Raw genomic sequence first — 14,439 nt, forward strand, 5'->3', positions numbered from 1 at the left:
CAGTGACCTCCAGGAACCCAAGGAAACGTGGGAGTACCCCGAGTTTTGTCCCCGCATCCGCCTTAGGCTTGCCTTAAAGGGTACTCGGCTAATGCAAGCTCGTGTCAAAGATGTGCACAAAAGACATGCTTGAGTCAGAAATGCAGAGTCAGGGCTGCAGCGTCAGGAACCTCGACTCGGTGTTCGAAATTGGTGTCTGAATATGTTGTGATTGATTCAGCATGACACTGAGCCCAGTTTTTCAGCACCATCGACGTCGCTTTGTCGCATGCAGGAGTCGTCGTGCGATTGGCGATACCCGACTTGTGAAGAACAGCAGTGCTGCAAACTCAGATTCAACATTTGTCGCAGGATTGTTCAATGCTTTCCATCAAGGAACAGGCTGGACCACTCCCTAAGCGCCGTTGCCATTTCCATTGCTATTCTTGTTCCCACTTCCATTTTGCAATCCTTTGTCAATCCACTCCCCATCCCGCTCCTCCATCCCAGCATCACCCATAATCAGATCAATCTCATCATCCATACCGTCAAAAACATCTTTCAGTTTCGTTGCGAATACTTTACTGAAATCCTTGAAGGCCTTCTGTTTTCCGTTGAGCACCGCATTACCTCGCTGCACTAATTCAATAAAGTCTCTAGTGAAGATATCTGGGTTTCGACCGTCGTCAACATAGTCTATTATTTCTGGAGCGACGTTCACGTTGTTGAGTGGGTTATTTGGTAGAGTTACGATCTCTTCGAGTCGACCGATAGAACGGCCTACTTCCTCGACTTGATGGTTGAGTCGTTCTTGGTTCTCCGATCGGAAGGCAGAGACGTGTTGCTGAAGGGTAAATAGTTCTTGAATGACACCTTTGATAGAATCTTCGACACCATTCGTGGTGTCAGGACGCGCAGCGTCAGCCATACTTCCGGGTCCGCCTTCGTATGATCCTGATACTGGAGCGTACAGCAGTGATTGCCTCCTTGAATCATTAGAATCTGCTGGTGTCAACGGAGGGTGAATTCCAGGAGCGAACTGGAAGATCGATATGTTCGTTGAGATGGGTGAGATGCCAGGTCTTTCGGTCGAAGGATGACTGGGTTTGTCAAACGACTTTCGAGCTGCAATACTTCCCGCTCGCGTCAGTCTCCCTCGTTTGTCGTCTATGAGTAATGATGTCGTCGCTGATGCTGCTGATTTAGCAAGAAGCACGTAAGCTGGCCAATGTCCAATTTCCTGTCTATCTTCTACCGATCTGCCATACTTGAAGCTCAGAAATCCAATGGCGTTTTCTGCAGCCTTCTTCGCAAACTTGGCAGCTTCTCGTTGTCGCTGTTTTTCCTCTTCCTCAAGTTTTTTCTTTTCTTCAGCTTCTCGAGTCGCTTGTTGATATTTTTGGTGTAGATCGATGCTGAGGCTCTTGCTTTTAGCAAAGTAAATGTCTGCCCGCCTAGAAACGATTTCTAATCTTTTTCGTGCGACAAGAGAGGCAAGTTGTGGTGAAGGTAGTGTAAGGAATCCATTGTGGATCAAAGACTCGATCGGTTCGGTCTTTCCTGGCTTGTGAGAATCAAGGATGGGTTCCAGAGTTGTCTGACAATCGCAAAAGGCATGGCCATTTCGCGATAAGAGTGGGACTGTTAGCGCTTCGGGTGTGCGCCCAGAAACGCCAGATCCTTTTGGGTTGGCGCCTCTTACTTTCTGTCTAGGTGGCATTTCAGGCAATCCTGTCAATACTTCAATACCCAAGGAAACTGCGATGCTTCAGAATTGTTAATAAAGATCAAAGAACGGTGTCAGCGACTCTACACAGTAAACTTCGGTAGGCAAGAGGAAGGGAAGGACTACTGAGAAAAACATTCTCTGGTTTGAGACGATTCATTTTCACTAACATTAGGCAAGTGCAGGGCTGCACCGCACTTTCTTCACTTGTTGGTACAGCCAAGCACAATGTAATGATTTGCTACTTCATTCTCTGTCCACTTACTGATAACAGCTGCCAACCTATATTTCTTTCATACGCAATTGTTGCCTATGCCTTTCTACCAGAGGAAGTGTCTGTGCATCCACACCTGATAAGTCTGGATATTTCTTTTGGAAATCATCTTCCCAGTTGTCTGGAGGGAGCGTTTGCTGCTGCTTCTGCAAACTGACGGCTTCGTTTGTGCCTGTACGTAGAACTTGTGGTTTCGGAGGGGCCATGGGTCTTTGCATTCGACCCTGTGCCTGAAGGTCGATAGCAGAGGCAGGCGCCGATATTGGTTTCGAGTCGCGCTGATCAGGTAGCGGGGTAGGCTCTGATTGCAACGTTTCTGCAGTGAAGCGTCCATAACCTGTAGCGGTCTTAGACGGTGATCTATCATTCTGATTGAGGAGTGACTGAACTCTGTTTTGTATGGATGCGGCTTTCGTACTGATAAGTGGTGGTGCGGATGTCTTGCCCGCCACTCTTTGTCGATATTCTGCCGCTGCCCGTTCGACCCTACGCTCCTCGGCCTCTAGTTTTTGTTTCTCTAACTCTCTTCTCAATTCAGGTGGAAGTTCTTCTGTTTCATCCAATCCTCGCCGGTCATCGCTAAGGTCTGTCGCTTCTGATCCAGCTATAGGTGTCAAGATATGATGTTCTTCAGCTGTTGGAGAATGTGGCGGTGTGCGATCATGTTGTTGATTATGCGACCTTTCACCTCCAGCCGTCTCGAACTTTCGGAAAGCTTCTCCAAAGCGTCCTTGCAATAGGTTCTTTGTGCCTGACAACGCCACAGAAGGAAGACTAGACCTTTTCTGATGGTGGCCTTTACTGCCACTTAGTCTTTTCATATGCTTGTGCCTTTCCCGCTCTTCCTCTTCACGCGCTCGTAGAAACTCGATATCAGATTTGATATTTGTGTTGGAGTTTTCTGATACAGCATGAGTCAATGGAGCCATATCCGCAGCAATATCTGCAATTCGAGCCTCATCTATCTTCTTGATTTCTCGGTCGTTGATATGTGTCGGTCTTGCGCTCGCTATATTGACGCTGACAGGTCTATTGCGCACATTAAGTGACTTAGATCGCTTCACATCTGAGCTCAAGTCTCTCAACAGTGGTCTCGCACCCTCAAGGGACGGTCGCGATGACGTCGGTGAAATTGCCTCTTCATCGTGGCTGAGTTGAGAACCTACAGCATCTTGCTGAAGCAAGTTTGCAAGGCGAGAGCCACCTCTGTCCTTAGCAAGTATAGGTTTCGTTTGACTCGAGGCTTGCGTGATGCTGGATGCTCGTACAGGATTCTCAAGTTTCTCGGGGACTTTCCAGATTGGTTTCTTCGATACTTGAATTGACATTGGACGTAAAGGTGGTGAAGAGCCGACTGCGGTAGATGTCGTCTTCGACCCTGCTGTCGCAGGATCGAAGCTCGCAGGTGAGGCTCGGGCATTCGTGGTTTCTGCTGACTTCTTTTTCTGTAATCCATTCGACTGACGGGTTTCCAGTACCTTGCTTGAGGACAAAAGTGCTGGCTTGGGTGGACTTGCAGGTCGCCTGAAAGCATCATCTGCAAGGGCTTCTGTCACTCTTTTTGCCAAGTCATTGTCCGACTTCCCAGCCGGCATTTCAGCTGCTGGCTGGAACGCAAATTTCGAGCCTTGGTCGTTTAGCAGTGAGAATTCCTCAAGTCTTGGAAATCTTGAGGAGAGTTCATCAGCTCCAGCACCGCCATCGAGATTAGCGAAAGCGTCGGAATGGTCTACCATCCTCAATGGAGATGGAGAAGGCTTGGCCGAAGTATGGTGAGACATGGGTTTAGTCGGACGGCCTCTACGCATTGGCTCAACATCTGGTATTGCTCGAGGAAGCTCATGTGCAGGAGGTGCCAGACTAGCTCCCGTCCTTGGTTCTGAGGTCGCAGAGATGTCTGAGGTCTTTGCACGGTTGTCTTCTGAATGTGCTCGGTTACTGTAGATGTCGCGAATAGTTAAAGGCCTGCCATCCAACTTGGAGGCTTTCGCGAGAACTTGATAAATGTTTGGCCTTCTAGACGGCTGCTCCTGAAGCATTGTTGCGACCAAAAGCTTCAGTTCATCTGAGAACCTGGGGTAGCCTGGGTATTTGAAGCTGGCATTTAAGATGGCGTTTTGACCTACGGCCTCAAAAGGGGTTGTATAATAGCACAGTTTGTACAAAAAGCAGCCTAGAGCCCAAATGTCACTCTTCTCGTCGATGGGCTGTTTCCGATATACGTCAATCATCTCCGGACTTCGATACTGAAGAGTGGTATGACGTTTCACATCGTCCTCGATCAAGCGACCTTCAGCAGCAGTCGTTGCGGCTGGTCTAGCTGGAGCAGCAGAACCAAAATCGCAAAGCTTGAATGTCCTCGTACTTCCGTTGGTCGAGATGAGTACATTCTCAACCTTGAGGTCTCGGTGCAAAAGAGCTGGTTTGAGATAGTGCATACACGCTACACCATCTGCGACGTCTGTGAAAATCTTGATGATTTCCGGCTCTGTCAAACGATTCTGCAATCTTGTGTTCATGAAATCAATCAGACCACCTCCATCGCACCACTCCATCAGCAGGAAGACCTCGTAGCCTCCATTCTTCAACGATGAGGCATGCGAATCAATGTATTTCACAATGTGCTTGTGTCCTCTCAACCTCTTCATTGTTTCAACCTCATTCCTCATGTTGGCCAGATGGTCCTTACCAGGTACCGCCACGCGCTTAAGCACCGCTTTTGCACTTCCATCGACAGGTCTCGGTAAAGTGACGACGTAGACATGGGCGAAACCTCCTTCTGATAGGTACTTGTCGATCACGACTCTATGGCTTCCGACTTGTACTTTTGTCCCTGGCAAGAAAGTGCCGGCTGGTATAGCTGGAGCTGCGGGTAGAGGGGCGACGGCCTGAGGCACTGCTCTCGGTGGCAGTATATTTGTCTGGAACGCTGCCATATTTCGGATGTAGGAATTGGGAGAGGGTTGTGGTGGGCTATGTTATGGTAGTTTCAGCATGTCATCGAGCTTACGTCCATACTTGTTGGACCCATCAACGCATAGAGGTAGTGTGATCAATCCTGATGCTGGCGTGAACGTTCCTAGCAGGCACAATCGGGGAATGATGAGGCCTGCTGGTACATTTGTGCTGAAAGTGATACACATGGCCATCTGTCGCTTTCGAGCCGAAATGGAGCTTGGCGACCTGCCCTGCATGCAGGACTCGCCGCCTGGGACGACCCTTGTAGTCCTGTTGGTTGGGGCTCTGTCGTAGCCCCGCCAAGCCGTCTCGGGACTCCATCGTCGGCGACGGTATTCAACCCTTGACGTAGCACATGGTTTCCTACCAAAATTTCTAATTCAATTACTGCTTTTCATGTACTTGACCTAGATTTGCAGAATGGGCAAAAGAAAGAGAGAAGCCGAGGCGCAGACTGCGAACACACCATCTGCTAAGAAACAAGCTACCGAGTCTGGAATATCAGCTGCAGAACGAAGGCAACAGCGATCCGAGCGCAAGTCGAAAAAAGCCCAAGAGTCTAAGCAGAATGCAGGAACCAAAAAGCTGGCGGATGATCCTGGAGTGGTTGGTGCGAATCAAACAGGTGACGATAGTTTCGCGGTAGGCGATGACTTTGTTTCTCTCAACGACACCCCAGCGTCTACAAAGTCATCCGAACCTAAGCGCAAACCAACAGTGCAAGAGAATGCCACGACGAGCACATCTAAATCCAAGCGGAAGTCTCCACGATCAGAGCGCAAAGCGGCAAGAGAAGCAAAAGCACAATCCTCCGTCGTAGGAGAACATGGCCCTGCTGCTCCAGACCCAGCGAATGCCAATGCGACAGAGACAAAGTCGAAAGCTAAGTCAAAAGACGACAGTAAAGAGACCAACACCCCACGATTCATCGTCTTTGTCGGAAACCTCCCTTTTACCACGACTACTGCGCAAATCCAGCAGCACTTTCGAAAGCTTTCACCAGCCTCGATCCGTCATAGTACTGACAAAAACTCGGGAAAGTCGCGAGGGTTTGCCTTTCTTGAATTCGAGGACTATAGTGCTATGAAGACATGTCTCAAAGTCTATCACCACAGTCTTTTCGATCCAGTACGGACCGCAAAACTCCCCGATAGTGCTTTCGATGAGAACGGTTTGGAGATAGAGAAACCTGGACAGGACAAAACGAGCAGAGGAAGGAGAATCAATGTTGAATTGACGGCTGGTGGCGGAGGGAAGGGTGGTCAGAGGCAGGACAAGATTAAGAAGAAGAACGAAAAGTTATGGGAAGAGAGGGAAAGAAGAAAGAAAGAGGACGTCAAGAAGGAGAAGAAGAAGAGGCTGGAGAAGGGCAATGAGAGAAGTGAGGCAAATTCGACAGAGATTGGTAGCGAAGCTGTACATCCGAGTCGTATGAAGAGGGTGAACGCTGCTTGAGATGGTTTAAATGCACATGTTCTCACCGAATTTGAAGTCCGTTCAGAGCTTTCACAAGTCAGGAACAACGAGTAATCCTGGTCAGATCAGCTTACTGAGGGAAACAGGAACCCAAATTAAACTCCTTCAAAATGTGCATGCATCTATCTAAGATCTCACGCCTTCTCGAGCCTTGTCGACGAAGCCACAATTCCTACCCTGACCATCGCAATCGCTTTTCGATTACTGTTAGTCTCGTTCTATTTGACTCCCAAAAAAAAACGTTTTCTGTCATAAATTCGATCCATCGTGTTCATTTCGCCGACGCCATGCGCCCATTCCTGCCATGGTCGCCAGAAATAGGTAGAGATTATCCGAGAAAGCTTGCTTTTCTTGCTGCTGTTGGTGCAGCGAACTTGCGTTGTGTATGTCTAAGTAGACAGATAAGAGAGATGCTGGTGTTCGGTGATTTTCCGTGCGCCCGCGGCAACCAGTGCAATATGAGTGAGCTAAGATGGGAAGATATCGTAAGGTATTATTCTTGGTCGTAACTGGGTGTCTCGTGTTGAGCATTACGTGTGCTGTCTTCACATGATGCGGCACTTTGATTTCTTCTTGGTTTGCGTTGGTCTTGGGTTGAGGACGGCCCTGTGTGGTATGTCAGCTTCGTGTGCGGGTATCAAGTTGTCTTCTCGTACCTGATAGCCTCATCAAACACACTCTTCAGATTCCTCTGCGTGAGGGCTGAGCATTCCAAGTATTTGACTGCCCGGATCTCCTTTGCTACTGCAAGTGCTTGCTCATATGATACAGGTTCCATCTTTTTGGCACGTAACGCCTCGGCTGTGCCACGGTCTTCCCTCAGATCCAGCTTTGTTCCGACAAGAATGATCGGTACATCGGGTGCATGATGTGCGATTTCAGGATACCACTACCGGAGATTATTAGTACTGCTGAATGTCCTCGCTCATCTTCAATAGCTTACCTTCGCCCTGACGTTGTCGAAACTAGGTGGACTGACAATGCTGAAACATATCAGGAACACATCGGTCTGTGGATAGGATAGAGGCCTGAGACGATCGTAATCTTCCTGTCCAGCAGTATCCCATAGCCCTAGCGATATGGGCTTGCCGTCTACCATGACTGATGCACTGTAGTTGTCGAATACCGTAGGTATGTATTCGCCAGGAAAAGCATTTGTCGTGTAAGAGATGAGCAGACACGTTTTCCCCACAGCGCCATCACCAGTCACGACACATTTCAAAGACTTGGTCGCCATAGCGGTGGGCTAAGGAATATATGGTAGGCTTGTAAACAGCAGACGAGGTGACCTCGTAGCTATTGCGGTGAACGTGGTTCAACGACACTCGTGAAGCTCAAGTATCTTAGGTCGCTTCTATAACTTAGGTAGATGCGCCCTGCGCTCGTGGATTTTGGCCGTATAAAGATCGTGCTTCCTCGTCCCTCTGCAGTTTGATGGTAGCACAAATATGCAGGCACGTCGGCTCTAAATCGCAGGTATCTGGTTCGGAACTGGAATGAAATGTGACGTAGCAGGACAACGTTGTCGTACTGTCGACAAACAAGACAGATCAGTAGGTAGCAGTCAAGGATATATTCAGTGACAATTCAATGCAGGAGAGAAGGCTCCTTGAAGCATGGGACGTCTGGAAAATGCGATTCTGAGGAAGCCAATGAAGCGAACGATATGCTTTTGTCTGGCCGAACTCGTTACCAATTGGTTGAGCCATGGCGCTTCTTGGGTTTCCACGTGATAACGACCCTCAAATCACACAGGCACATCCCGACCTGGGCGATCGCATCTGCGTGGCTGAAAGCTAGACCCAACTTGAAGCTATCATGATGCATTGGCGGGTGTGGTCGGCTTCTTCCGAGCATGCATCGAGCTCTTCCCAAAGTACCAATGCTAGAGCTGCGACTTCCGGGAAGAGTCCATCGAAGAGCACAGTACACATTTTCCCTCCTTAATACTGACATTACACGGAGCGGTTGCTCTACACAGAGGGTGTCGTGATAGACCTGATCGACAAAGAAAGCTGAAAGAGACGCGAAGTCATATGCCTCAATGTCTTCAAATTTTTCTACAGGTTGAGCCTAGGATCGCACACTCTAGCATCTATTATTTACTTCCCGTACCGACAAAATCATGGACGAGGCACCATATCGATGACTGCACGACTTGTTGTCAGTCATGAGTAATATAGACGTAACGAAGCCAGCTTCTTAGTTTCCAGTAAAAGTAATTGGAATTTCGGATGTTGAGGCACCCACGAGTCGGATGGTTTGGAAAGAGCCAGACTTCCGTGAAATCTAGTCCATGGCCATCACTAACAAAAAGGACAATATTTCCTTTGATTGGACTGTGTTTGTAAGGTCTCGCAGCAGGACTAAGGCACATCGGATGTACGACTATCGCATTCTGCTTCTCCTCGTTGAGGACAGGTACAAACTTCTGAAGACTCAGAGCTTCCTCCTTACTTGGCGCAGAAGTTCGCTCCCCGGCCCGCTACCTTGTATCGTAAAGGCTGCTGTGAATTGTACGTTTACCAGGGGAACGACCGAAACAAGGTGGACTGGTAGCAAGCTTCGCGACAACTTCTTAGCTCTATCGGATCATGCTTGGCTCAAGCTGGCCCCGAGAAACACGACAACAAGCACGATGCCCTAAGAAATCCAAGTTGAGGGAGAAGAAGTTGAACTCATAACGGACAATCAAATGCGATGCACCACAGGATGGGGGCATCAGTGTATCCGGCAAGCTTATCTGAATTTGAGGTATATGTCCTTATGAAGAAACGAGTACCAACCGCCTACTATTGCCGACGATGAATAGATTGACAGGTCTTGAAGGAAACATTAATCACAGCTATCGCGAGCTCGAAATCGCTCCTCATCCTCGTCAGACTCAACCGCAATATCCATCTATAGGACAGAACCGCCAGGCTCTTATCAGCAACTGTAGCCACAGCTTTATCAAAGGTGTTCCGTCCTCCCAAGTCCAGGTCGACTATGCCTCGCCTCCCCTGCTTCAACATTGATTTCGACCGGATTCTGCCCTTTCTGACTAATACTGTCCTGCGGCACGGCAAGTCTTTCCAAGAAGCTCAGTCCTTCCCAAGCTCAATATGTTTTCTGAAGAAGCCTTCTGGGCGCTGTTGTTGCAAAAACCCTGCACAGTTCTCTAATCCAAAGTCAACCCCGGCGTATCCCCTTGTATGTGCAACCTCTCCAGATGATGCTGATGACATTCGATGTGAGCAGCCCAAATCTCCCGCTCGAGCTTGAGATAAGTGGCTGCTAACTTTTTGGCCTGATGTGATTCAGCTTGCCTACTGGTTTCTCGATCCGCGATATTTCTAGCTAAGTTAATGTCGTCCATAAAACCGTCGTCATCGGAGTGGAAACCTTCATTCAGACCCAATCTTCTGACCAAAGAGGCGAGCCACAACGCTTTGGTCTGTCAGCAAGGTCAGCATCATTGTTGGCATGTTTCGTGATCAGGCCGGCTCTAATACCTTTCTGCTTCTCCTGAGCACGTGGTGACTCTTCGGACACTTCACCTGTGGCAGATCGATGCACCTTCAACCAATCATCCTGCAAATCATCCTCTCCAGAATCTTCGTTCTCGTCGTCGCCATCATTATCAGACACTGTTCCCATCTCCTCCTTCTTTCTCTCACTGTCGCTCTCCTTTCCCTCTTTGTCCTGTACAGCTGCGACCACACTCAATCTGTTCTTCTTCTTCCTGACATCATCCAAACTGATATTTCTCAGCTTTTCTCCAAATCCTTTGTCTTCGCCCAGAGCTCCAACGGGCTCAACAGCGGGTGTGTTCGGTGGTGCAGCGAGCGATACGCTTTCGACTCTACTTCGACCCAAACTCGTTTTCGCCTCGAAGCCTCCAAATTTCGACGGCGTGGATGGTGGCGAGGGTATGGTTGCGCTCACATCATCCATACTTGGGGTCGTGGTGGTAAGAGGTGCTTCATCGTGTGTTTCTTCTGAATTGGTAGCGTGGATCTGAGCCTGGGTCTTCGCATCCTGGAGAGAACAGTGATCCGCGTTCGTGCTTTTAGTGGTCATCCTCGGTATGTAGTGTAATTAGATAGTTTTCTCGAAGCGAGCAGATGATTAGGTGAGTTTGTGTGAAAGGGGAAAGGCGCCTGAAAGGTCGGATGGGTCTACACGTTGATTGAAGATTACTTCAGAAGGGAATTATACAAGAGTGGTACGAGAATACAAATTGCTTTTGGAGTTGATTCCAGTGTGCTTTCTGGTGACTGAATCGGTTCACAACTCGCAAGACAGTTGATCCAAGAACCACACAACAGAGGAGGTTAAGGAAAGGATTTCGCGGGTTTTTTTCACGTACTGGATGATGATACAGTCATACGTAGTGACAAACGACAAGATCTATCAGACTATCACCTACATAGCTCGAATGACATGTGATCGTTCGAACCGACAAACACAATCAGATAACCAGTCAGTCACAGCAAGAATAGCTTCTGAAACTCTCACATTTAACACTATGACCACCAAATAAGGATATTACTATACAAGAACTTTTGTCTATCGTAAATTCGTCACCTATATCTCCTCCGGCACTACTATTACTTTTCTCAGCTACCTCAACCCTCCATGACGTCTGAAGTAGTCGTACGACCCAGGCTGTTCACTCTGTGTCGGCCCTGGTGTCCGCCAGCGATCCATGTCCATGAATTCACCATTCGGACTACGAATGTCACCGACCCCGTGTAGTAAATTCGCTCGATCGTCATTCGGATCTGTGTATGGGCCGTGGCTGGGATGCATCGATAATGATATGTCGGCATCATCGTTGTTGTCGTCGAGCTGTGTCAGAGAACTGTAGCGGCTGTGTTGTGTACGTAGGGCTGGGTGAGTGCCCGAGGCCACCTCTTTACGTGTGACATTGGCAGGTGATGCTGGTCGGGATGTGTAAGGCGTTGTATTGTAGGGTGATTGAATACCCTTGGTGCCGAAAGATGCGGGTGTGCCGGGTCGAGAAGTGATCATGTCGTATCTACTCAACCTGTCGGCACCAACATTGCCAAAGTCTGACCTGTTCTTGTAAAAAGCATAGTCTTGTTGACCTTCTGGCACGGCTTCGAATTGCTGGTTTTGTGGTGGCTCAGCACCTTGCTTAAGAGGTTGCATAGGTATTTCAGAGAATGCTGGTTGATCCATGTCAACCTCGGAGGAGAGTCTACCTGCGTAAATCTGGGATACGATATGTCTAGCCTTGGCCGGGACCATTGGTGTCATCAACCGCTTGTCAAGAACAGGATGATGGAACTTGGCTGCAGCACGGTTGACCGACTTTGCGGAGGGTTCGGAATTGACGCTTTCGTTTGCGTGATTTAGATCTCGTGAATAGTAGTCTATACCTGCATCGAAGGTTCTCACACAGTACCATTTGAAGCCGAGCATGAAGAATAGCAGCGGAACCAAGGCATACACCATCATCCACTCGCCTCGCGCCTTAACCGTGACACCTATAATGATGTCGGCCAAGATGCAGGAGAAGATGATCCGATTGATAAGTGTTCTCCAAATGTGTCCTCCCGACTCTGTCTTGGTAACGAAGACATACATCAGTAGATACTTCTTAAGTACAGAATCAATAACGAAATAAAACGCTGTGCAGACAAGGATAATCGGTTGAAGTGTAGAGAAGCACAAGCTCACGGCCGTGTAAAAGAGGAAATAATTGTAGTAGGCGGCGTATTCGAAGCTTGCTGGGGCTGTCCACTCGATGTATTGTCTAGGAGTAGGTGCCAAGAATGTCTTGGCAAACCACTGATAGAATAGTGTCCAAAGCTGAGCGATGTCGACGCATGCACCCAAATTCCTTTGCAGAATCCAGTTGACCCAGAAGGCCGAAATGGATTGGCATAATTGAGTAGTGACAGTCAGAAAGAAGTCTCCGTGCTGTAAAGCTTCCCATACACCAGAGTTGCTGTCATTGATCACAGCGGTAATGTATTGCCACAGCGCCGAAAAGAGCGAAAATATCAGCAGATTATTGACAATGAAGAAGTTGAATAGATTTCGAAGTACATGTCGTTCTCGAGCTGTCTTCGTGACATCACCAGCTCGAATTTGTAGTCTTCGAAAGATGACAGGCAGCAGCAGGTATACAGTCGAGGTGATAGCTGGCGCAGCAATGCCTTGAACTATGGACCAGAAGGTTTTGTTCCTTTGTAGCTCACGCTGAAAGCTGGGCCACAGTGCTCCGAGGTTCGACAGATTAGAAAGGAAGACAGCGAGTCCGGCATTCAAAGGTGTCCACGCGATTGTTAGCAATGTGACCCAAATACCGTTCCTGAATGATTTCCGTCTCAGTTGACCTTTGGACAAAGGCATGTTCTTCCATATTATATCGTTAGGTCGAGGCGCCAGGCGGATCTTTGCCCCTTTCGGGCTCTTCTTGCGGGCGTTATAAGCCACAGCATGTGCCTGTGCAATATGATCCCATGAAGCGAAACCGTATGGCATTACATCCTTTGAGTCAATGTTCTGACGCATGCCATTGATGTTCTGCTCCAGTATCTCGATATGTCTCCTGTAGTAGTCAATAGCATCGACTTTGCCGCCTGTAGTTGGACCCTTGTAGCTCCTTGGTGGCTTCATCATCGGTCGTCGTGCTGGTAAACGGTCTGGATATTTCAAGTACTTTGCGAGGATAGATTCAAGCTTCCTCACATCCTCCTCGTGCCGCTCGATCAACTCTGGAATGTCCTTGACGTTGCGAAGCGCTATTGGGATTGGTAGTTGTCCAGTAGGATTGGCCTCATCTGTGATTCTTAAAATTCCCTCTTCTCCACGCATTTTGGGTGGGATATGTCTGATCATGACACTTCGAGAAGAAAGACTACCCTGATAATCCGAGCTGTTGAACCATTGCCGACGTAACGCATACACCCGACGGTAATTGTGCCACAGGAAATAGACCACCACGATGTTGATGGCGTAGGCGACCACGACTTGAGCCCATAGGCCAGATCCAAATGTATACAGAGGTGTCATGATGGCGAAGACATTCGACTTGTCTCGGATTGCTGAGACACCAGTCGTGACATTCACTGGTATCATGATACCCAGACCCAACACTCCAAGTACGATGAAGATGTTTCGTAGCATGCGAGTAAACCTCAAGAAAACGACCGCATCTAATCCCAACTTCTCGACCAATAGCTCCTCTTTTGCATTCCATACTGGCTTGATCCATCCGAACAACCCGCTACTCATCGGAGGTAGGGAGTGTGTAGAATCTGCATATTTCGTCCGTGGAGCATAAACAAGGTTATGTCGAGGTCGTAGGAGGGAGAAGAGGAGGGTCAACGCAGCCGAAAGAGCAAGTGAAAGAGCGAGAGAAGCCCAGAAGGCATTGATCTGAATTTGTCCCTGAAATGGATTGGCGAAGAGTCGGAGGAAGGTGTCTCCTGTGTCCTCTTGTCGAGCATAGAGGCCTGCCATTATCGCGTCGTCAACTTGCAAACTCGCCCTCTCTTCGATCACAAGCTCATCGTCTGCGAACACGAATAGCTAAAAGTCTGGACACGTGCTTAATAGAAAGGTCAAGTAAGAAGAATGAAATGTCGAGTCAAAGCAGCGAACTATACAAAGAACGCTAGCAACAGAACGAGTGTCAATATGAAAAATGTATAGCAAGTCTATTCTCAGCAAAACAGGAAGAAACCACGGACAATAACAAGACAAAGTGAAGGTCGCACCAGCAGCCAGACTGAGAGAATAATCCATTACTCTCTTCGCCATGGGTGGGCGGCGTTATCGTCATTGTTGGGGGTCGGCCGCAGAAAGACGCAGGCGTTTCCTGCAGAAGGAGCCGGAGGCTTATTTTCTGCTTCGTACCTGGTGTGCACACACCTGCCGCTTCCTGAGAGCAGTAAGTGCTTTGACTCGGCAAATGTGTATACAGCGAAGACGTGCCAGGGCAGAGAATTCGGCGATAGAAGTGGCGCAAATCCTGAAACAGCCAAGACAAATCCACAGGCACCGATTT

The 14,439-nt window shown here is 48.6% G+C and overlaps 6 protein-coding genes across 6 annotated transcripts; 1 reads left to right on the plus strand and 5 right to left on the minus strand.

The window, feature by feature from the left end:
• Positions 1-394: 394 nt before the first annotated feature.
• On the minus strand, positions 395-1,699 carry NUT2 (RNA polymerase II mediator complex subunit; the record flags this gene model as incomplete). Its single annotated transcript, XM_064902259.1, has 2 exons — positions 395-1,576; positions 1,682-1,699. The coding sequence occupies 2 exons, from the start codon at positions 1,697-1,699 to the stop codon at positions 395-397; spliced, it is 1,200 nt and encodes a 399-aa protein (XP_064751233.1).
• Positions 1,700-1,987: 288 nt separating this feature from the next.
• AKL1 (Ark- serine/threonine protein kinase) lies at positions 1,988-5,173 on the minus strand (the record flags this gene model as incomplete). Its single annotated transcript, XM_064902260.1, has 2 exons — positions 1,988-4,952; positions 4,998-5,173. 2 exons carry the CDS (start codon positions 5,171-5,173, stop codon positions 1,988-1,990), a joined length of 3,141 nt encoding a protein of 1,046 aa, XP_064751234.1.
• Positions 5,174-5,357: 184 nt separating this feature from the next.
• On the plus strand, positions 5,358-6,392 carry LTR64_007945 (uncharacterized protein; the record flags this gene model as incomplete). The annotated part of the gene is made up of 1 exon (XM_064902261.1): positions 5,358-6,392. The coding sequence occupies one exon, from the start codon at positions 5,358-5,360 to the stop codon at positions 6,390-6,392; it is 1,035 nt and encodes a 344-aa protein (XP_064751235.1).
• A 658-nt stretch (positions 6,393-7,050) lies between these two features.
• Positions 7,051-7,650, minus strand: RAC1 (Rho GTPase protein rac1; the record flags this gene model as incomplete). Its single annotated transcript, XM_064902262.1, has 2 exons — positions 7,051-7,302; positions 7,357-7,650. The coding sequence occupies 2 exons, from the start codon at positions 7,648-7,650 to the stop codon at positions 7,051-7,053; spliced, it is 546 nt and encodes a 181-aa protein (XP_064751236.1).
• Positions 7,651-9,573: 1,923 nt separating this feature from the next.
• Positions 9,574-10,475, minus strand: LTR64_007947 (uncharacterized protein; the record flags this gene model as incomplete). The annotated part of the gene is made up of 2 exons (XM_064902263.1): positions 9,574-9,842; positions 9,908-10,475. 2 exons carry the CDS (start codon positions 10,473-10,475, stop codon positions 9,574-9,576), a joined length of 837 nt encoding a protein of 278 aa, XP_064751237.1.
• Positions 10,476-11,018: 543 nt separating this feature from the next.
• Positions 11,019-14,192, minus strand: LTR64_007948 (uncharacterized protein; the record flags this gene model as incomplete). The annotated part of the gene is made up of 2 exons (XM_064902264.1): positions 11,019-13,945; positions 14,150-14,192. 2 exons carry the CDS (start codon positions 14,190-14,192, stop codon positions 11,019-11,021), a joined length of 2,970 nt encoding a protein of 989 aa, XP_064751238.1.
• Positions 14,193-14,439: the final 247 nt, after the last annotated feature.

The sequence above is a fragment of the Lithohypha guttulata genome, assembly GCF_036872675.1.
Source record: "Lithohypha guttulata strain CCFEE 5908 chromosome Unknown scaffold_7, whole genome shotgun sequence".
Lineage (NCBI taxonomy): Eukaryota > Fungi > Ascomycota > Eurotiomycetes > Chaetothyriales > Trichomeriaceae > Lithohypha > Lithohypha guttulata.